Source organism: Conger conger, chromosome 9 (genome assembly GCF_963514075.1).
Source record: "Conger conger chromosome 9, fConCon1.1, whole genome shotgun sequence".
Lineage (NCBI taxonomy): Eukaryota > Metazoa > Chordata > Actinopteri > Anguilliformes > Congridae > Conger > Conger conger.
Genome location: NC_083768.1, coordinates 14,716,073 through 14,739,477, shown reverse-complemented (window position 1 = coordinate 14,739,477; position 23,405 = coordinate 14,716,073). Strand labels below are relative to the sequence as shown.

At 42.3% G+C, this 23,405-nt stretch overlaps 1 protein-coding gene across 1 annotated transcript; it reads right to left on the bottom strand.

Annotated features, from left to right (window-relative positions):
• Nucleotides 1-2,444: 2,444 nt before the first annotated feature.
• On the bottom strand, nt 2,445-22,449 carry LOC133137561 (opsin-5-like). Its single transcript, XM_061255895.1, has 6 exons — nt 22,362-22,449; nt 16,052-16,214; nt 15,004-15,131; nt 12,658-12,992; nt 5,805-6,092; nt 2,445-2,603 (listed from the first exon to the last, which is right to left on the bottom strand). Exons 1-6 carry the CDS (start codon nt 22,447-22,449, stop codon nt 2,445-2,447), a joined length of 1,161 nt encoding a protein of 386 aa, XP_061111879.1.
• Nucleotides 22,450-23,405: the final 956 nt, after the last annotated feature.

Here is a 23,405-nt window from a genome sequence, read left to right as displayed (position 1 = left end):
CCCCAGTTATTAAACTGTGCCCTACTGCTACTGACATTTTATAGATGGCTCTGAGATATCCATCAGCCCATAAGAGCATTTCCCTGTTGAAGCCAAGGCGGTGAGAAGTTTTGATCTTTATAACAACATTCCTGGAAGACTGAGGCAAAGAGGAAATTCATCCAGGCACATTTAACATATATGTTACATCAAGTTTTTTATTTCAACAACCATACCTGAAGACTTAATATACCATAAAATGTGACTATACAGTCACATCATATTCACAAGAGCATAAGAGTATCCGTCACAGAGTAAACTATTCACATTAGTTTCATTTAATATAATTCTCCTTTACATGTATATCCGTGAAATATTCTGTTTCGTAATGCAAACAACTGGCATCACAAAAAAACAAAAAAACATTCCAAAGCATCAGAGAAAGGACTGACAGAGTTGAAAAAGCCTCATGGAATTGGTCATATCTATTTTCTCAGTGAGATATTTAGCCATGCCACCAAAGCAATTTGTAACAGTTTTCACTATTATTTACTGGAGAAGAGAGATTACTTTATGAGCAGTCATATCAGTATTTCACTACTTCATCTGATAATGGGTTGTCAGTTTCCTTGTCAACCCAGAAAAGGCTTGATAATAAAGGTTGTATAAACATGAAGCGGGAGGTTTAATCGGAGACTTGATTATCAATGATTAATTTAGCTAAGCCTGCTCGCATCCAATTAATCACATAAAATACAATCTGATTTAGAAATCTGTTTAATTAAAGGTAATTCACGAGTCTAGCGTTTGTTCTACAAATTATATTTTTGTCCTCAAGGGAATAATGATAATAATTTAAGTAATAATAATTTATAATTGTATGATAATTTATCATTTCGAAATAAACAACATCAAAATGTAAAAGAACATGATGAATTAATCAAAGTGAAGTTCTTTGCTTATGTGTAAAGCAGTGGTATTTCCAGTTCCCAGTTCTTTGTCACCAGTTCCCATTAGACTTCCCCCTTTGCTGCGGGAGAGACCTGGTGCAGATTTCAGCTATCCCTCCCACACACGCACACACCAGTAATAAGAATCATGGAACCAGGTGAACACTATTGCCACTGACAGTGTTTAGTCAAATGTAAAATTTTATTTTACTTCCAACTAATATCTTGACCAATCTGATACCCGTCACACTTATGGATTGTAGTATTAACACATTAAACTTGATCAGATCTGTCCTTGAATTGCGTCAGGACTGGAGGTAGTCTGGGTTGTTTCCCACCAGTATTAGATCGGAATGTAAACACACTTCTACTGACACATGGCATCCTATAATTAGCATGCAGTTCACAAGATACTGTTGTAGGCTAGTCATGAGACTGAAGTACAACAAATAGGAGAAATACAATCTCTAAATGCATGGAATAGGATTTACAACACATTAAAATCAAGTATGTAGCCAAAACATATGATCACATCCTGTATATTGTATATGCATAAATTGGATTTGTCAACTGTGTTAACTGTGAATGTAAACAGGCCAAAGGCATACTCGATTCAATTTATAGTTTGTATTCGTTTGGCTTTGTGTTCGGCTTTTAGTGACAGGCGAATCGGCATAATAGAAAACAACAACGATACAATTATAGTAGTAAGTAATAACTGTCGCTGCTATTTTTATCTGAGGTACACAGTCTTTATATGCATAGTCTTTTTGAAAAACGTCTTAGAAAAATACATGAACCAAAAATATCAATATCTTCAGTGATATTGAGATTGTATTCCTTATGATTGCCATTTTATTGGACTTGGCTTTCGGCCATTTATGAGTACGCTTTCACAGTAAATATCAGAAACAGCTGCCTGACTATTTTCCAGATCTCTCTCTCTCTCTGTCTCGCACACACATACACACACACACACGCCCCTGTCTGCCTCTCTCTCTCTCTGCCTCCCTCATATCGCTTCCTCTCTCATTGCAGTGTTAAATGAGCTAATCCACCGGCAGTGTTAAAATCTTTAAAAAAGAATACTCTATCGGATTTATTCAGTTACAGTATGTTATTTCACGAGCAAGGTCTTCACGGAGGATGTTCAACAGATCAGTCAGCTGAATTCAGTTTATCTCTGGAGTGCCAATCGCTTGTCAAACAAGTGAGAGGATTACAGTTAATTCACAAGTATTCTGGCAGTATACCTGAAGTTGACAGAAATAGCCCTGATAGGATTAATTGTGCTAACAAAGCACTAGTACTGAAGAAAAGCTGTCTTTCTGAAGACTTTTCAGGAGCACCCAAGTAAATATGCAGTAGATAGAATCAGTATTTCACAAGAAAGAATTCCCTTCAACATGGAAAACACGTTACATTCAATTCACAGTTGAACTGTTTACCTTAAAAAAACCTACAAACGTCAGATGAATGAGTACTTTTAAACACTGATGTTAGCACAGACAGGTGTTACTGCCAGGCAGTTTTGGTCTGCATGGGTACCGCTTCCAGAGTTATCTCCACACAGTCGATTTCTGCGTTCCTTTTCCCTCGGATAAACACGCGGACAGTTTTCTTGCCAGTCTGCCGCATCTTCCGGGGCAGTTTTTGTTCAGGAGATCCTCTTTCCTGTGGGGAAAATTGCACAGTTCTCATTACCTGCCCTTTTGAAAGGCCTGCATGTGTCACTTCTGCATTCTTCACACCGGTCCGACAAACAAACCAATCTTTTGCACGGCACAATCTATTTCAACGTGATTCGGTCTGTTTGGACCCTCTTTTTCCGTTTTTCCAGTGAACTGGCACACCCGATTCATAAAAGCAGAAATTACAGTCAATGTAGCATTCTTTTACATGGGTACTCTGTAAGAGCCAAATCTGACAAGTTATGACTTTGTGGCAGTATTCTCACATGGTCTCATAACAAAAGGATAACATAGTGATTGTCGTATGCCTCCATATACTTGTTAAACACTGGCAAAATCGTACTTTTTTAGAATGATGCAAACAGAGTGGGTGGGGGTGGGGGTTGGGGGCATAAAGCAGTTGTAAAGCAGTTTTTTATTCCCTGGTGTAAAACCTGGCCAGAACCAGCTTGCACTAGCTACCAGCTGTTTCAAAACATAGTGTAAGCCAGTCATAAGTAACATTTGGTCTCATGCGCTGGTCAGCTTGCTGACTTCCCTCTCCTGGAGCATACATTGTTAGCCCCCACCGTTGGCACACATGCCTGTGGGGGAGAGCTAGAGAAGGATTCTTAGAGGCACCTTCTTAGGCCCTGGGGGCCCCCCTTTTCTCACATTCCTACAGGATTTGAGTACAGGAGTACTGGAGAGGGCATAAAGATGTTTCATGATAATCCCAGGTCAGAATATAGTGATGTTTGGTGTTATTCTGATTGGTTCAGTGCGACTGGTGTAATGGTCTAGTTTTTGTAACAGTCTACCTTTGATATCACAACCATTCAGGAGCCGAGGGGAAACTGGGCAAAAGCTGTCTCTGTAGAAGCCATGTGTTTTAGCCCCCTGCCGGGTGGGCCTGGCTGTAAATTATAGATGGGTGACTCACTTTTAGGGTCAAGAACTCTAAGGCCTGGATTTCGGAGATAAGGAGAAGAAACCAAACAGTCTGGGATGTCTCCTTTCCTTTCATTCACCCAAATCAGGTTTATCCAAAAGGTATATTACCATGAGAGGCACAAAAACATATTTACAGCATAATGCAGTTATCATGAAAACTCCCAACTACAGCATTCATAGATATGATGGGGCGGCCTGTAGCATGGTGGTTAAGGTCAGGAAGGGCTGCCATGTTTCAGGGGCCTGAGAGCTGGGGTTCCAATGTTGTTTAGACTACCTGTTGGGGAGTTAAGATGTATGAGTGGTCCAAGGCCAGTTGGGTCATGGGAAAAGAATCCTCCCGAACATTGGTGACCTCCCTGTGACCCCATACCTGGTCACTTCCAAGGGGGAAGACTCCGGACAATGCCACAGTGCCCTCATTTGGGCACTGCTGTCATTACACCGGTGACTGCTCTCTTAGATTAAATATTCAAAACTGCTATTAAGATAGTAAATAGACCCGGTAACACCTTGAAAACATTGCCCATGTGATCCTTGTATTATTGCATTAAGTCTTATGTAATGGTAACAGGAATTGCATGTAAAATGGATAATCAGGAGGGAAGTTTCATGATAACTGCAACATAATAAAACATAAGGGTAATCTGTTTGGTATGGATGTGATCTGATAAAATCAAGGAATCGGATGAGATACATTTCATACCAAATGGAATTTAATAAACTATAGTTTCAGTATCCCAAGGGAAAACCTACACGTCCTCTCCTGGTAATCATCTCATTTTCCCTACTCAACAACCCCCAACGGTGGGGGTCTAAATTCCAGATTTGACCACCCCTCCAGGTTGATTTATGGCACTGCCGCCTGGTTTCAAACGTATGATTTGGCATAAAAGCAAGGGAGACAGACCAATCTGGGAAGATCGTATTCGACTTCCCACACAACATGTCTTGTGTATGTATGTATGTATGTGTAGCAGTGGAAGATCGTATTCGACTTCCCACACAGCATATTGTATGTGTATGTAAGTATCAGGGACTTTCCATACGGCATATTCTATACTCTGTGTTTGTGTGTAGTCCAAGCAGGCTAGGTATGATTATTTACTCTATTTCTATTCTTAATTTGTGTATTTTATACTTGATTGTGATATTCTAAAGCTAATAACCTACCTGTCTGCGAATAAACTATTTTGTTTGGAACTTGCGTGATCTCCATGACTCTAATTCATCTTTTACCTTTTCAGCCTAAGTTACAACTGAAATACTCAGGGGGAAATGGTGGCCAAAGACCGACCGATCGGCGGGGCGGTACACCTGTGGTAGTTCTAAGCTGTGCGGCCAGCAATTTCTGTCCCTTAAGGGTCGGGGGACGCACGGCTCTTGTAATCTGGTGCGAAGGGAACCCATGGGTGTTACGGCTGGTTCCTGCCAAATTAGCTCTAAGGAGCCCAGTTAATGCTACGCCGACCTGGGCTCGCAACTATCATGGCAGGTTTGCATGTATTGTGTTGACTGGACCCTCAGCCTCTGAGTTCTCCACCGAACTGAGATTTCAGCAGTAATGCTAATCCCGGGAGCATCTATTGAGTAATGGTGGCGCAGGTACAAGTCGAATGTAATCACTCCCGAGGTCCGCGTAAGTTGCAAACCCAAATTTCAAAATTATATTTTAAATGGAGTCAGATAAACGAGTAAAACTATAGTAACCACTAAGCGTACAATACGGCCCCGTTTGAGAACGGAGAATATTAAGAATTGTACTGATCCGTTTCTGGCCAGCTATAAGCGGGATATGGGGCAGGTCAATCCATATCCGACCCATGGCAACGGACCCAGTATATTCTTAAACATCATTGTGCTCTGTTCTTGTACGGAGGATACTAATTAACCCAACTAATGTTCTCCCAGCAACGCCAGAAGGACAAGCACGCAAAACCCCCTTCGGCCCCCGCTAAATTCCGTCATTGGGTTAGCTGTGGGGTTTTACAATAGCTTGAGCTGGCAAAACATGTTGAGGTATGGAGCTGGTCTGAGGCTTGTCAGACAGCTACCAGCTGCATCAAAACCTAGCTTGAGCTGTTTTTTTTCAGCAGGGTTGTACTTTTTTTTCATACATTACATTCCATAAAACCATTCCATGAAACACTTGGTGGTCATTTACATTTTAGTCATTCAGCATAGTTGTGGTATCCCACAGAAACGAACTCAGGCAGGCAGGAGTGAATTAGATGAAAACCTTGGCGCTGACCTTGACGATGGTGTTGGAGTCGCACTTGGGCAGGCTCTTGGTGCACAGGCAGCTCCTGAGGCACATCCTCTGCAGAACGGCCACGTCCTGGCGCATCACCTTGCGGAAGTTCGGACGGAGCAGCAGGTAGATGGCGGGGTTGTACAGGGTAGACGACTTGGCAAACAGGGCGGACAGGGCAAAGGCCAGAGGGGGGATGTTCTCGATGTGGCCGAAGGCCGCCCACATGGACACCACGGCATATGGGCTCCAGGCCGTGAAGAAGCCTGCACACACAGCAACACTGAGCTGGAAAAGGACAGAGAGAGCGTCTCACACACTGGGAATACACATGGACACACTGAGCTGGAATAGGACAGAGAGAGAGAGTCTCACACACTGGGAATACACACAGACACACTGAGCTGGAAAAGGACAGAGAGAGAGTCTCACACACTGGGAATACACATGGACACACTGAGCTGGAATAGGACAGAGAGAGAGTCTCACACACTGGGAATACACACAGACACACTGCGCTGGAATAGGACAGAGAGAGCGTCTCACACACTGGGAATACACACAGCCGCACTGCGCTGGAATAGGACAGAGAGAGAGTCTCACACACTGGGAATACACACAGCCGCACTGCGCTGGAATAGGACAGAGAGAGCGTCTCACACACTTGGAATACACACAGACACACTGAGCTGGAAAAGGACTGAGAGAGAGTCTCACACACTGGGAATATACACAGCTGTGATAAATTGGAACAGTTTCACTGTGAACAAGGCAGGGGTCCAGCAATCACTGACTGCTTTACACTGTCACGTTTCATTTTTTTAAGAATGGTTTATTTTCTACCTTTCACATTATATAGATAAAGATTACTGCTTTTATCATTGACCAAACTTTGACCAAACTTTTGCACTACTGAACTACATCTGAACTCTGAACTCTCATGGCGCACATCGCACTTGCGGTCAGACGTGTTCCCAGGAGCTCCGCATTATTTGCATTAGTTGCCTATTTTCTTTTCTTTTCAAGTATTATTGTGTTATTTAACTTTTGTTTGTTTTATTTTTAGTTAGTGCCTCTGTGTGTCTGTTGAAGCTGAAAGTTTGGAAGGGCTGACGTTGCGGGAAAACAGCGGTGCATCGGTTGCTTAGTTAGCAAACAAACTAGCCTGTCGAGGCTCGTCTTTAGCCGAAGTACAGGTTAGTGTCGTTTAGCGGCGGGAGAAAGCTTAACATCTGGAATATAAACTGGAATATATTGCTAGACTGGTGTGGCTCGTTTTTCAGCCAGGATCCAGGAGGGCAACGTTGGTACAAACAACACCATGGGACCGAAGAAAACTCCAGCTACAACGGAGGATCTTGAGGAGTTAAAATTTACTCTCAACATGTTAACCGAGGAGGTTGCCACTGTTAACAAGCAACAGAAAACTATCATGAGCTTGGTGGCAGAAGTAAAAGCATTGCGACAGCAGAACACGGAGAAAGATAAAGTTATTTCCAGTTTGGAGAACCGCGTTGCGGACTTGGAACAGTACACACGAATGAATGACATCATTGTTTCGGGATTGGAGATCAAGCCCCGATCGTACGCAAAGGCCGTCTCCTCAACAACGAGTGGCGAGGATGCAAGCGACGAACGGGACCTGAACTCCGTGGAGAACCAGGTGACTACTTTCTTGGAATCAAAGGGAATTGTAATAGACAGAAAAAACATCGAGGCTTGTCACCCTCTCACCAGGAAAAACAAGAATGATAAACCAGCCGTTATAATGCGATTTGCAAACAGAAAACACAAGATGGAACTGCTCAAGCAGGGAAGAAGGCTAAAGGGAACACAAGTGTACTTGAACGAACATTTGACCAAAAAGAATGGGGACATTGCCAGAAAGGCTCGACTCCTGAAAAAGCAGCAGAAAATACAATCAACGTGGACAACCAACTGCAAAATCTTCATCAAATTAAACGGAACGCCAGAACAGGCAAAAGTGCTAGTCATCAGAGAGCTGCAGGACCTGGACAATTACGAATGAAGCAAACGACAAAAGGTAATGGGAAAGACACATCATAGATCAATGGATAGACTGTCAAAGCAATTTCACAACACATCAAGACAATTCAGGACAAAAGCTATTCATCTAAGGGTGAATTTATTGACCAACTAATAATCTTAGATGAACGTTTAAAAACATTTCAATATACTGAACACAAAGCACAGGACATTGAAAATGACATTGACCCTGAAAACAATTTCTTTAACAATATCAACAACAACTGCAGCTACTATTCAGAAGAACGGTTTAATACAAAGATTAAGTTGGATCACAGCTTTTCAATCATCCACTTTAACAGTAGAAGCCTGTCCGCCAATTTCAAAAGCATTAAAAGATACTTAGAGCAATTCAAGAAACCATTCAACATAATAGCAATATCAGAGACCTGGATCAACCCTGAGAAGGGTGTTGATGACTTACAATTGAATGGTTATGACTTGAACTATAAGAGCAGAAATAATAAGACAAGAGGTGGTGTGGCATTATATGTGGATAATAGACTCAACTATAAAGTGGTGGAATGTATGACAGCAGTTGTTGATGATATAATAGAATGCATAACAGTAGAGATATGTATGGAAAAAAAGAAAAATGTATTAGTTAGTTGTATTTACAGAACACCTGGATCAAGTATTGACTTGTTTAGTGATTGGATGGAAAAAGTGTTTGCAATATCAAATCAAAAAATAATGTTCATTTGTGGTGATATGAATGTGGACCTTCTGAACCCAAATAAGCATAAGAATACAGAGGATTTCATCAACACAATATACGGTTTGGGTTTACATCCAAAGATCACAAGACCAAGCAGAATTACAGTACACAGTGCCACGTTGATTGATAATATACTGACAAATGTTCTGGAAGACAATATAGTGAGTGGGCTCCTAGTAAACGACATCAGTGACCACTTGCCAGTATTTGTAGTCTATGACTGCAATAATAGGAAGGACAAGGATGCCAATAAATTAATCTATAAACGTGATCGGAATGAGGAATCTATGACTCTACTTAGAAATGCATTATTAGAACAAAATTGGGAAATGGTTTACAATATAGAAGACATAGATAGAGCATATGAATCCTTTCTAAATGTATTCCAGTTATTATATGATAAATATTGTCCTATTCAAAAATACAACAGAAAACAAAAATACAAGGATAGTCCATGGTTAACTAAGGGATTGCAAAATGCTTGTAAAAAGAAAAATACATTATACAGACAATTCATAAAATATAGAAATATAGAGACTGAAAATAAATATAAAAAATATAAAAATAAGTTAACTAATATTATGAGAACATGTAAGAAAGATTATTATAATAAATTATTGGATTATAATAAGAGCAACATTAAAGGTTTATGGAGTGTATTGAATAGTATAATTAGAAATGGATTTAGAGGTTCTAGTTACCCATCACACTTTGTCGAAAATGATAAGACTTTAAAAAATATGGAGGATGTTGTTAATGGTTTTAATAAATTCTTTGTCAATGTGGGACCGGAATTATCAAACCAAATCAATTTAGAGTCAAGTGAAGGTTTTGATGGCTATAACTATGATAAAAATCCAAGTTCAATGTTTCTTAGAGCAGTAGAAGAAAAAGAAGTAGTGGACATTGTAAGCAATTTCAAGAACAAAAGGTCAACTGACTGTAATGAAATGGATATGACAATAGTCACGAAAGTCATTGACGGAATCTCAAAACCATTAACACACATCTGCAACTTGTCCTTCCAAGCTGGCAAATTCCCAAGTGAAATGAAAGTAGCTAAAGTCATACCGTTATATAAAACTGGTGATAAACACAGCTTTACAAATTACAGGCCTGTCTCATTGCTTTCACAGTTTTCAAAAATTTTAGAAAAGGTATTCAGTGTAAGGCTAGACGCATTTATTGATAAACACGAGCTGTTGACTGAGAGCCAATATGGTTTCAGACAAAACAATCCAATGAATTATTGGAAGAGATCACTAATTGTATAGATACCAAAAAATATGCTATAGGAATATTTATTGACTTAAAAAAGGCCTTTGATACTATAAATCATGAAATATTATTAGATAAATTGGAAAGGTATGGTATTAGAGGGGTAGCGCTGAACTGGATAAGAAGCTATTTGTTGGACAGGCAGCAATTTGTAAAGTTGGGTGAGTGTAAGTCAACACTTATGGACATCAAGTGTGGGGTTCCTCAGGGTTCCATTTTAGGACCCAAACTGTTTATTATTTATATAAATGACATCTGCAAAGTTTCAGACATTCTTAAATTTGTTTTATTTGCTGACGATACAAATATTTTCTGTTCTGGGGACAATTTGCAGAAGCTTTTGAAGGTGATCACTTCAGAAATGAATAAACTAAAACGGTGGTTTGACAGGAACAAACTGTCATTAAATTTGAATAAAACAAAGATAATGTTTTTTGGTAATCGTAAAATTGAAACAGAGGCAACAGTAATGATAGATAATATAAAAATAGAAAGAGTATATCAAATTAAATTTCTAGGTGTGATTCTAGACCACAAAATCAGCTGGAAACACCATATTTCATATATAAGAGCTAAACTGGCAAGAAATGTTGCTATACTGGGGAAAACAAGACACATTCTAAATCAAAGGGCTTTGTATATACTCTATTGTTCAATGGTATTGCCATATCTAAGTTATTGTGTGGAGATTTGGGGTAACACATATAAAAGTATCTTACAACCACTGGTCATACTGCAAAAGAGAGCAATAAGGATTGTGAACAATGTTGGTTTCCAGGATCACACAAACTCTCTTTTTGTACAGCTAAATACATTGAAGTTTATGGATTTGGTCAGTTTCAAAACAGCTCAAATCATATTTAAAGCAAGAAATAATTTACTTCCGGGGAATATACAGAAGATGTTTTTTGAGAGAGAGGGGGGTTATAATTTAAGAGGGGATTTTAAGTTAAAGCAACTTCTTATACATACCACTATGAGAAGTCAGTGTATTACAATCGGTGGGGTCAACCTATGGAATGGTTTGGATTTGGAACTCCAAAAGAGCACTAATATTGTACAATTTAAGAGGTTGTATAAAAACATCATTCTCAATGGTTATAGTGTGGTGGAAAGAGGATTGTATTTAATTTAGTATTATATCTTTTTTTGTGAACAATACAGTGATCAGAGAGTCTTTACGCTTGTAACATACACCAACGTGGATGCGGGTTATATATATGTGTATGTAAATATGTATGTACAGGATATGTATGTATATGTGATGTATGTATGTATGCATGAATGTAGGTTTGCCTGTGTGTATGTGTATGTATGTATGTATGTATGTATAAATATATGAGAATATTCAAATAGGTGTGTATATGTAGGTATAAATAAATTATATATAGCTATCATAATATATAGTAAGTATACAGCGCATTTGGAATTGATTATTGAAATTATGATTAATGAAATAAGGGGGTAGGAGTAAATAAGTCTTTACTTCTTCCTACTCCTTTTTGGACACAGGGGATGAGAAATGATCGCACTTTTATTTATTTTGTTCTTTTTTTTAATTTTTATTAAATATAGTTTGTGGCCTTCATTATGTTTTATTTTGTTTTTATATATGTAAGTTCAAAATAAAGATTATCAAATCAAATCAAATCAAATCATAATACTCACTTGTCAAAATGTTCACTTCAACAGAACTTAGCTGCAGATCTTAGAACTTAAGACTCTTATTCTGTTCAAAAGAACTATGATCAATACCACATATAGCTAACACTAATAACAGTATGTTTTATCTATGTTTTATGTTTTACCGCCCCCCCCCCCCCCCCCCCGGCTATCTAGAATGCACGTTTTATGTACTGAAGTAACGTACATTAGAGAGGACACCGCTGAGCTAGAGCCAGCTGCAAATCTGTGTTGCCTTTGATTGAAGCGATATTAATGATGCAATGATAAATCCCCAAACCCTTCCCTTCTGGATTGATTAACCACCCCGGAGCAAGAGTAGATATCCCTACTCTAAAAAGGACTACCCGCTGCATTGTCGTTAAGGGGAGAATACATCAGATCAGTATATTCCAATCACAACATTAAATCCATATCATTATCATATAAAATTTCTCTTTTTTCTCATCATCATGCTATATTACCGGGGGCTATTTGCCTATGGCCTATTTCTTTTTAATACTGGGGGTTGTAACCCCTTTATCCCCCCCCCCCCCCCCCATACATCAGTGTACAGTATATTTTGAGTATTTACAGCATAAATGCATTTCTGTCAGAAGTGTTTACACATTTTTAATAATAATGAAATTGATATTTCAATCAAAATTTGTCCGCACATTCAATATAAATATACTGGTGCAAAATGCATAAAAAAAGAATGAATCTGCAAACTGCAATCATGGTGCGGATTGCATAGATTGCTTCGCAGGTGGAATAGATAGATAAACGTACAAAAAAAAGAGGCAAGCAACCCGCATTACATATGAAATACAACACGGCTCATCTCTGAACATACAAGCAACAGCAATCTCCCCTGCTCCCAATCACGCTGAGCTCCTGCAAGATATGTTCTGACTTTTCCTCTCGGTGTGTTTCTATTGGACGCAGACCCATAGAGTAGGCGGCAACTGCACCTCAGTATTCCTGTTCCATGCGTGTGAAACTCCACCTATCCGTGCTCCCGGGAGAGAACGGGATGGGGGCGGGTGCAAACGCAGTTGCTGTTTCGGTTGTTTCAGCTGTCCGGGGCGGTTGTACCGGTTGCGGTTTTCGGCGGTAACGGCGGTTCCGGCGGTGGGAGCGTCTCACCTTGACGATGATGGCCTGGATGTTGCTGAGGCGCGACCGGGCGGAGACGTGCTGCTCCATGGTCCGGTGCGAGCGGCGCACGGCTGCCAGGATCTGGGCGTAGGAGGCCACCATGACCCCGCAGGGCAGGATGTAGCAGAAGAAGAACAGCACCACGGTGTAAGACTTGGCGGCCGGCTCCTGGTTGGAGGAGTGCCAGTCGATGCAGCAGGCCGTGCCGTAGGGCTCGGGGCCATACACGCCCCAGCGGGCCAGCGGGGAGCAGGCGAACAGCAGCGCGTACCCCCAGGCACAGCCCACCAGCACGCGACCGTGGCTGTAGGAAAACCTGTTCCCTATGGCACACGTACACGTCTTACCAACTTCACATGCACACTCTTCATATATGCTGTACCTATACACTGTATTTCACAACATACAGTCGTGCTCATGAGTTTAGATACCCTGGAGGTTTTGGCCTGATAACATACACACAAGTTGACACACACAGGTTTAAATGGCTATTAAAGGTAACCAACCTCACCTGTGATCTGTTTGCTTGTAATCAATGTGTGTGTATAAAAAGTCAGTGAGTTTCTGGGCTCCTGACAGACCCCTGCATGTTTCATCCAGTGCTGCACTGACGTTGCTGGATTCCGAGCCATGGGGAAAGCAAAAGAATTATCAAAGGATCTGTGGGAGAAGGTACTTGAACTGTATAAAACAGTAAAAGGATATAAAAAGATATCCAAGGAATTGAGAATGCCAATCAGCAGTGTTCAAACTCTAATTAAGAAGTGGAAAATGAGGGATTCTGTTGAAACCAAGCCACGGTCAGGTAGACCCACAAAAATTTCAGCCACAACTGGCAGGAAAATAGTTTGGGATGCAAAGAAAAACCCACAAATAACTTCAGCTGACATACAGGACTTTCTGAAAAAAGTAGTGTGGCTGTTTCCAGATGCACAATAGGGAGGCACTTGAAGAAAAATGGGCTGCATGGTCGAGTCACCAGAAGAAAGCCATTACTACGCCAATGCCACAAAGCAGCCCGCTTACAATACTTCAAACAGCACAGAGACAAGTCTCAAAACTTCTGGAACAAAGTTATTTTGAGTGATGAGACCAAAATTGAACTTTTTGGCCACAACCATAAACGCTACATTTGGAGAGGAGTCAACAAGGCCTATGATGAAAGGTACACCATTCCTACTGTGAAACACGGAGGTGGATCGCTGATGTTTTGGGGATGTGTGAGCTACAAAGGCACAGGGAACTTTGATGGCAAGATGAATGCAGCATGTCATCAGAAAATACTGGAGGAAACTTTGCACTCATCAGCCCAGAAGCTGCGCATGGGTCATACTTGGACGTTCCAACATGACAATGATCCAAAACACAAGGCCAAGTCGACCTGTCATTGGCTACATCAGAAAAAAGTAAAGGGGAGTGGCCATCTCAGTCTCCTGACCTCAATATCATTGAGCCACTTTGGGGAGATCTCAAACGTGCAGTTCATGCAAGACAGCCCAGGAATTTACAGGAACTGGAGGCTGCCAAGAGGAATGGGCAGTTTTACCATCTGAGAAAATAAAGTGCCTCATCCACAACTACCACAAAAGACTTGAAGCTGTCATTGATGTTAAAGGGGGCAATAAACGGTATTAAGAACTAGGGTATGTAAACTTTTGATCAGGGTCATTTGGATAGTTTCTGTTGTCATTATGATTTAAAAAGAGCAAACACAATTGTTTGATAATAAATGGCTTCACCCAACTACTAACCATGAGTGAAAGAAAAGTTTTTGTATTATCACTCATATTCTCAGAAAAATGGCCAAAAAATCACAAAAGGGTATGTAAACTTATGAGCACAACTGTATAATTGACCTTGAATATATTCATTTATTGAATATACCGTATCTATTTTACATAATCTAGCAAACACATATACAATTTCATATACAATGTTTTCCCTACATGTCCAAATATATATTCATCACAATATATTATAACAGTATAATATATTATTGTTGATGTAACTGTGCAAAATAAATCAACAATATACTGTATATGCAGCATAAAATACATACATCATTTATATAGTTCATATAAGTCTAGTATAGTCTTATACAGTATTTCAACTCTCACCATAACTGATTTTGGTTTTTTGTTTTTCACTTTTTGAAACATTACATTTCTTTATAAAAATAAACTTTTCCATTGCCTCTAAAGGGATTATTTACTTTCATGTTTCATGCATGATTCTGATTGGCTCAAAACTGGCCTAAGGAAATGAGAAAACAAGACCATTTCCCTTAGTTTAGGGACCTTAGTACTTTAACCTTGTACTTTTAAATATACTTACCATACAGAGGATAACATACTTTTAGACAGCACACGGTACTCAGTAGCGTTAGCGTTGTCAGACTGCAGATGCCAAACAACACTCCACAGAAGGCATAGATCACGCACATTGTTTCACCATACAGCCACCTGAACAAGAGATATTAAGAGATTCATTATGATTAATCAGGCAGTAAGAGCAGTCGTCTGGCAGTTGGAGGGTTGCCGGTTCGATCCCCCGCCCGAGCTGTGTTGAAGTGTCCCTAGAGCAAGACACCTAACCCCTAAATTCTCCTGACGAGCTGGTAGGTGCCTTGCATGGCAGCCAATCGCCGTTGGTGTGTGCGTGTGTATGAATGGGTGAATGAGAAGCATCAATTGTACAGCGCTTTGGATAAAGGCGCTATATAATTGCCAACCATTTACCATTTAATCAACTGATGATACATTTGAGAGAAAATAAATAATGCAATGGTCCCCAGCTCTGGTCCTAGAAAACAGTAGCATCTGCTGGTTTTCCTCTGCACCCCAAAATTAGCAAACAATATTGACCAAAGAAACCAAGTGAAGTGTAATATACTGCTTTGATCGATGAATTGAAGTTTTCAGTCAATAATAAACAGCTCTCTGTGACTAGAGGACTCCACAAATACCATCACGTACAGTAGTACAACCTGTAGCAGCTGAAAAATTATTCTATAAACAGATTATGGCTATTGCGTGTAGCAAGAACATCATAAAAACAAAATTTTTCCCCATTCTGATGGTTCATGTGAACACTAACTGAAGCTCCTGACCCGTATCTACATGATCGTATGCATTGCACTCCTGCCACACAATTGGCTGATTAGATAATTGCATGCTGCGATGGACTGGCAACCTTCCAGGGTGTATTCCTGCCTTTTTGCCCAATGTATGCTGGGATAGGCGGGTTAGGATAATGAATGAATGAATGAATGATAATTGCATGAATAAGTGTAATGAAGTAAAAATGTTCCTAATAAAGTGCTCGGTGTATGTTTAAGTATGTTTTCTTGTGTATTTGAATTGTTTGATTTATTTGGGATTACCTGTGGAAAATGCTGGAAGTCACTGCCAGCGGATACAGGCTCACAGTCAAACCCAAGTCACTGATGGCCAAGTTAATGATGAAAAACTCTGCAGCCTTCAGCAGGTGCTTTTTCTTATAGGAGACATACAGCAGCAGACTGTTGCCAAATAGGGAGCAAATGCCTGCAATAGACAACAAAGAAGTGTCAAAATATGGCAGAATGGCTTGGAACCTGAAACAAACCAGACTACAGTGGATACACCAGTGATATCGGCTGTAGAAGAGTTCATACCAAACAAATAGTACAATAAAATATGAATAATTTGTAATCTTAAATTCAGTAATTCATATTGATACATAAATTATACAGTATACAGTATATATAATTTCCATCTCATTAAGAATGTGTGTAAGGTACATCGTAATGGAAGTTAGAGATTATTAGTAAAATTGGCACAAAAATTCTACAAATAATTATTATCACATGACAATGGCAGGAGAGTTTTGACTCTGACTGGTTCATCAGCAGGGCAATGTGGGCAGGAGAGCTCAGGGTCTGCAAAGCCAGGCAGCCGGTCTCACCCTGTTACACGCTCAGCTAATCCAAGGGCTCCCCCTGCTGGTCTCCAAGGAGAGAACACGGGCAGGCGACACCGACTCAATGGCGTGAGCCACACTCCTAGTAGAGCTTCCGGACGCCAGACACCAGCCTGCCATTGGCTCTATGGATTCATCCCGCCAGCCAAAACGCAAAACTTTGAGCTATCTGACTAATATGCTGTGCCACAGGAGGCTGCTACATTCCACACAATCGCCTGCGATCAAGGCTACTGACATGGAACCTATAAGGAACTACAGCATTGCCCTATTCTCTATGAAATGCATAAGCCTAACTCCTATATTCTTGTAAATATAAATTATAATACATTTTCCACCAGACATTGTGCACAATATTGCTTAAACAAGACCAAAAATCATTCTGTACACAATACATATTGCTGCTTAATAAGACCAGTTTAAAGATATATTATGCTCAGATTTCGAAAGTACAATAACGTGACTAAAATTGCATCATGAAAAAAGTAGCGCTCACTGATTAGAAATGTTAATTTAGAAATGCTCTGTGCCTAACTACTGCTATGAGAGAAATGCTTGGTAAATACCTAAATAGAGCATTCTGTGTAAGAGATGGGTATATACTATGTAATGTCCCTGTAGATTATGACCAAAATGAAAGTGATTTGAAAGAGCTGAGTGTAAATGATCTTGGTTAAATGGGGCAGGGTAATGGATTTCAAAAACAAAACAGTCTGCTTTTACTCAGCAAGATATTTAGTGTTAAATAGCTCTAACAGAGCACAATAGTGGCTGTATGCACTCTGTAATTTAAAGTTTATTTCCTTTTTTTAGATGTTGTTTTAAAGAAAAAAAAAGTGTTTTTTCTTAATTTTTTTATTTTCAAGAGCATCTTATCAACACAACATCAAACACCTTGACTTTGCCAGTTCTTGTGATTGAATGTGGCCATAGAAGCACTAGGAGTTCATCAGTGCCAATGGAAACCAGACTGAATTATTATACCGGCTGAGCGCCACTGTGTTGGAGTTCCACCCGGGGAACGAGAGGGTCGCCTCTCTGCGACTACGTGTCGCTGGGGGGAAGGCTCTGACTGTCATTTGTGCTTATGCACCAAATGGCAGTTCAGAGTATCCGGCCTTCTTGGAGTCACTGGGCGGCATCCTGGAAAGGGTGCCACCCGGAGACTCCATAGTTCTGCTGGGCGACTTCAACGCTCACGTGGGCAATGACGGAGAAACCTGGAGGGGGGTGATTGGGAGGAACGGCCTGCCTGATCTGAACCCAAGCGGTGTTTTGTTATTGGACTTCTGTGCTGGTCATGGATTGTCGATAACAAACACCATGTTCGAGCATAGGGTAGCTCATAAGTGTACTTGGTACCAGAGCACCTTAGACCAAAGATTGATGATCGACTTTGTGGTCGTATCATCAGACCTGCGGCCGTATGTCTTGGACACTCGGGTGAAGAGAGGAGCAGAGCTGTCAACTGATCACCACCTGGTGGTGAGTTGGATCAAGTGGCCGGGGAGGCTGCCGGACAGACCCGGTAAACCCAAACGTGTAGTGAGGGTGAACTGGGAACGTCTGGCGGAGGCCCCTGTTCGCGAGGTCTTCAACTCCCACCTCCGGAAGAACTTCTCACGCATCCCGGGGGAAGCTGGGGACATGGAGTCCGAGTGGGCCATGTTCAAAGCCTCCATTGCAGAGGCGGCAAGCAGGAGCTGTGGCCAGAAGGTCATCGGTGCCTGTCGGGGCGGCAACCCAAGAACCCGCTGGTGGACACCAGCGGTGAGGGAGGCCGTCAAGCTGAAGAAGGAGGCCTTTCGGGCTTGGCTGGCCCGGGGGTCCCCTGAAGCAGCAGACAGGTACCGGGTGGCCAGAAGGGCTGCAGCTTCGGCAGTCGCTGAAGCAAAAACCCGGGTATGGGAGGAGTTCGGGGAGGCTATAGAGAAGGACTTTCGGTTGGCCTTGAGGAAGTTCTGGCAAACCATCCGACGACTCAGAAAGGGAAAGCAGGGCTTGTCTCAGGCTGTTTTCAGCAGGGGAGGAGAACTGCTGACCCGGGCGGGGGATATTGTCGGGCGGTGGAAAGAGCACTTCGAGGAGCTCCTGAACCCGAACAACACGTCCTCTGTGGAAGAGGCAGAGCCTGAAGACTCGGGGGAATCTGCACCTATATCCCTGGCGGAAGTTGCTGAGGTAGTCAAAAAGCTCCTCAGTGGCAAGTCGCTTGGTGTAGATGAGATTCGCCCTGAGATGCTGAAGGCTCTGGATATTGTTGGGCTGTCTTGGCTGACACGCCTCTTCAGTGTCGCGTGGAGGTCGGGGACAGTACCTGTAGAGTGGCAGACCGGGGTGGTGGTCCCCATTTTCAAGAAGGGGGACCGGAGGGTGTGCTCCAATTACCGGGGTATCACACTCCTCAGCCTCCCTGGGAAAGCTTACTCTAGGGTACTGGAAAGGAGGCTCCGACCGACGGTCGAACCTCGGATTCAGGAGGAGCAATGTGGCTTCCGTCCTGGCCGTGGAACAGTGGACCAGCTCTTTACCTTGGCAGGGTTGCTGGCGGGGTCATGGGAGTTTGCCCATCCAGTCCACATGTGCTTTGTGGACTTGGAGAAGGCTTTCGACCGTGTCCCCCAGAGAACCCTGTGGGGTGTACTGCGGGAGTATGGGGTACCGGGGCCGTTGTTACGAGCCATCAGGTCCCTGTATAACCAAAGTGAGAGCTGTGTCCGCATTCTCGGCACAAAGTCAAGCACGTTTCCGGTGGGTGTTGGACTCCGCCAAGGTTGCCCCTTGTCACCGGTCCTGTTTGTGGTATTCATGGACAGGATCTCAAGGCGCAGCCGAGGTGAGGAGAGTGTCCGGTTTGGTGACCTCAGAATCGCATCTCTGCTTTTTGCGGATGATGTGGTTCTGCTGGCTTCATCGGACCGTGACCTTCAGCACGCACTGGAGCGGTTTGCAGCTGAGTGTGAAGCGGCCGGGATGAGAGTCAGCACCTCCAAGTCCGAGGCCATGGTTCTCTGCCGGAAAACGGGGGATTGCTCCCTCCGGGTTTGGAACGAGTCTTTGCCCCAAGTGAAGGAGTTCAAGTATCTCGGGGTCTTGTTCACGAGTGAGGGTAGAAGGGAGCGTGAGATTGACAGGCGGATCGGTGCAGCGTCAGCAGTAATGCGGGCGTTGCACCGGACCGTTGTGGTGAAGAAGGAGCTGAGCCGGAAGGCGAAGCTCTCGATTTACTGGTCGATCTACGTCCCAACCCTCACCTATGGTCACAAGCTTTGGGTAGTGACCGAAAGAACGAGATCGCGTATACAAGCGGCCGAAATGAGCTTCCTCCGTAGGGTGGCCGGGCTCAGCCTTAGAGATAGGGTGAAGAGCTCGGACATCCGGAGGGAGCTCGGAGTAGAGCCGCTGCTCCTTCGCGTCGAAAGGAGCCAATTGAGGTGGTTTGGGCATCTGATCAGGATGCCTCCCGGGCGCCTCCCTTTGGAGGTTTTCCGGGCTCGTCCAACTGGGCGGAGACCCCGAGGGAGACCCAGAGCCCGCTGGAGAGATTATATATCTCTCCTGGCCAGGGAACGCCTCGGGATCCCCCAGGAGGAGCTAGAATGCGTTGCTGGGGAGAGGGACGCCTGGAATACCCGGCTTTGCCTACTGCCCCCGCGACCCGACTCCGGATAAGCGGGTGATGATGGATGGATGGATGGATGGAAGATGATATATTTTGCAGAATGCTGAATCAATTTTATGAAGGACAGCCTAAAGCATATACCTTTCCAACAAATGTAACTAGAGGACTAATAATCTGCTAATAAATAGAAAATAATTTCCTTTGTGATAATATAATACAACATTCAATTATTATAGTACCTTTAGCTGATGCTTTTATCCGAAGCCACTTCATTAGACTAAGAGGGGAACAATCCCCCCTGGAGCAATGTGGGGTTAAGGGCCTAGCTCAAGGGCCTAGCAGCTGTGCAGATCTTATTGTAAATATTTATTTAAAATATTGTATGTTTGGCTCATTTGTTTAATCTTAAATATAAAAAAAATTATAATATTGTTTTTAATTTAACTTAATTTATTTAATAAAACAATTAATTTAATTCAATTAAATAAAAAACTAGTTTGCTCAGGAACAAAGAGCGGTGATCTGGTATTCAGAAGGTTGCCAGTTCAATTCCCTTGCTCCCGATGCGCTGGTTGGGATCTTGCATTACAGCCTATCACCATTAGTGTGTGAATATGTGTGAATGAGATGCAATCATTGTAAAGCATTTTGATTTAAAGCACTATATAAATGTAGTCCATTTACCAATTCACTGGTGGTCAACAATGAACAATACAGATAATGTTTATCATGATCAAGGTCACCATTGTTTCTAGAGCTTTCCACTGGGATTTAAACTTTACAACCAATATTCCCATGGAGTCCTCAGACGCACTGAATCAGCACAATCACCTGACTATCGTACAATCCCTAATTTATTGTGAGCCTGGTAAACACAGTTAACTTTCCGAACACAAGTCCAATGCCAAACAAAAAAAGACCACCAGTGTCTGCATGGTACACTGCACATTACCGGTATCTATGAGCCAATATAAATAATTATTAACTATTATAAACTATTATTAATGCAAAGCAGGAATTTCGCCTCTAGTTTTTCCAGGTGTAGTAAATGGAGGTTATTTTCTAAGCAAAGCTGTAATCTGCATTGTAATGAACAATCACAGTGCAATGCTTTCAGAATCGAAGGCTTTGATCATGAGTGAGTTAATCTCTGTTGTGTTTGAAGCGTATTGCCCAGCTATAACAAGCCTGGAGAATCCATTCATGTCAGAATTACAAATGAAACATTCATGCATGTGCAAAAAATTGGCAAACATATTTGTGCAGCAGATCTTTCTGATTTAGGCAGTAATAAGCTTCTTGGTCAACATTGCAACACCACAATAAACCATCTGACTCACAATTAGGCTTGTTGTCAGGAATCAGGTGCGATTCTTTCAATATATAATCAGGTTAATGGACCCATCTTTTCCATTCTGGTCCCTCAGGCTTTCCTTTCCCTTTCAAAAAGCACTTTTTAATTAAAAAAATTAAATTAGTGTTGTAGAACTTTTATCTGCCAGTAGCGATTGTTCCATCAGCATTAATGTTATTCATTATGTTAACGTTAATAATTAATGTTCTTAACTGAACATTCTAATCACATACGTATTAGTGATCTCACACAGGTTAAGCAAACCTCCGTCCTTCTGAAAATGCAACACTTCACAGTTGTTCAGATGCATTGTTAGAAACGGTGCTGGTTTTGAGAACAGACAACGCAAACAACAGAACTGTTCGCACAGTCCAGTCCGTACCGTATGACGTCAGACAATACAGTGCAGGCTACAGACCTTACCATATTGACATTGCAGTTCTTTCACTGTTCTGGCATTGTTCTGTTGAAATGGTTGCTTATAGACCTGCTTCTTGGTTAACACAGTCATAACTCAGTCATCAGTGGCCAAACTGTTCAAAAGACAACAATGAATGCTTGCCTCTGTCAAGTCTTTCAGGCGAACGGCCTTGTTTTCGAGGACCATATTCACAACAAATAATATGAATAATAATGATGTAAATATCGGGCCGGTGAGACTTAAGGGGGTTAAATAAACATTTGCATGTAAATTACCATATTACATGTATGGTATGAAATGGTGGATGCCATGAGGGTGTTAGGAGTCTCACTTACCAAATATGGAGTACACAACCGCAACGACCATGTCGGTGCTTTCCGGGATATTGGAATGGAAGCTAGCTCCATCCCTCAGATAGCCCATCTGAAATTAGAGGAAAAGAGAAAACACAAATGAAGTGTGTGAAGGAGCCCAGCGTCCTCCCCCCGGGGACTTCATTAATACCTGTGGCAAAGTTGTTCAAAGGGTCTCCGGGAGATGATTTATGGGAACATTAGTCCTGAGCTCCGCAACGACGGCGGACCGTGTTGACGACGGCGGACCGTGTTAACGACGGCGGACCGTGTTGACGGAGGCGGACCGTGTTGACGGAGGCGGACCGTGCTGACGACGGCGGACCGCGTTGACGACGGCGGACTGTGTTGACGGAGGCGGACCGTGCTGACGACGGCGGACCGTGTTGACGACGGCGGACCGTGTTGACGGAGGCGGACCGTTCTGACGGAGGCGGACCGTGTTGACGGAGGCAGACCGTGTTAACGACGGCGGGCCGTGTTGACGACGGCGGACCGTGTTGACGGAGGCGGACCGTGTTAACGACGGCGGACCGTGTTAACTACGGCGGACTGTGTTGACGGAGGCGGACCGTGTTAACGACGGCGGACCATGTTATCGACGGCGGACCGTGTTATCGACGGCGGACCGTGTTAACGACGGCAGACCGTGTTGACGGAGGCGGACCGTGTTGACGGAGGCCATGCCAAGGCTACTCCCTCAAAAATAAATAAAACATTAAAAAAAAGAATCTGAACAATTTAATTGAATGTTGTTGTACAAAGGGGCAATGGGTGCTTTTGTCTAATCACTGAATTGTCTTTCTCTTCATAACACGATAACTTGCCTAAAAATTGACACTTGCCCAACATATTATTTTTCATTTGTGTTGAAAAAACTTCAATAAATAAATAAACAAAGTAGCAGAGGAAGCTCCATGAAGGTTTGATGAAGCGCCTCGATTCATTCCCAATGATTCCGTCAATTCCCTCCCACTCACAGGAAGACATCTGCGTGAAGGTATTTACATATGCACAATTAGTACA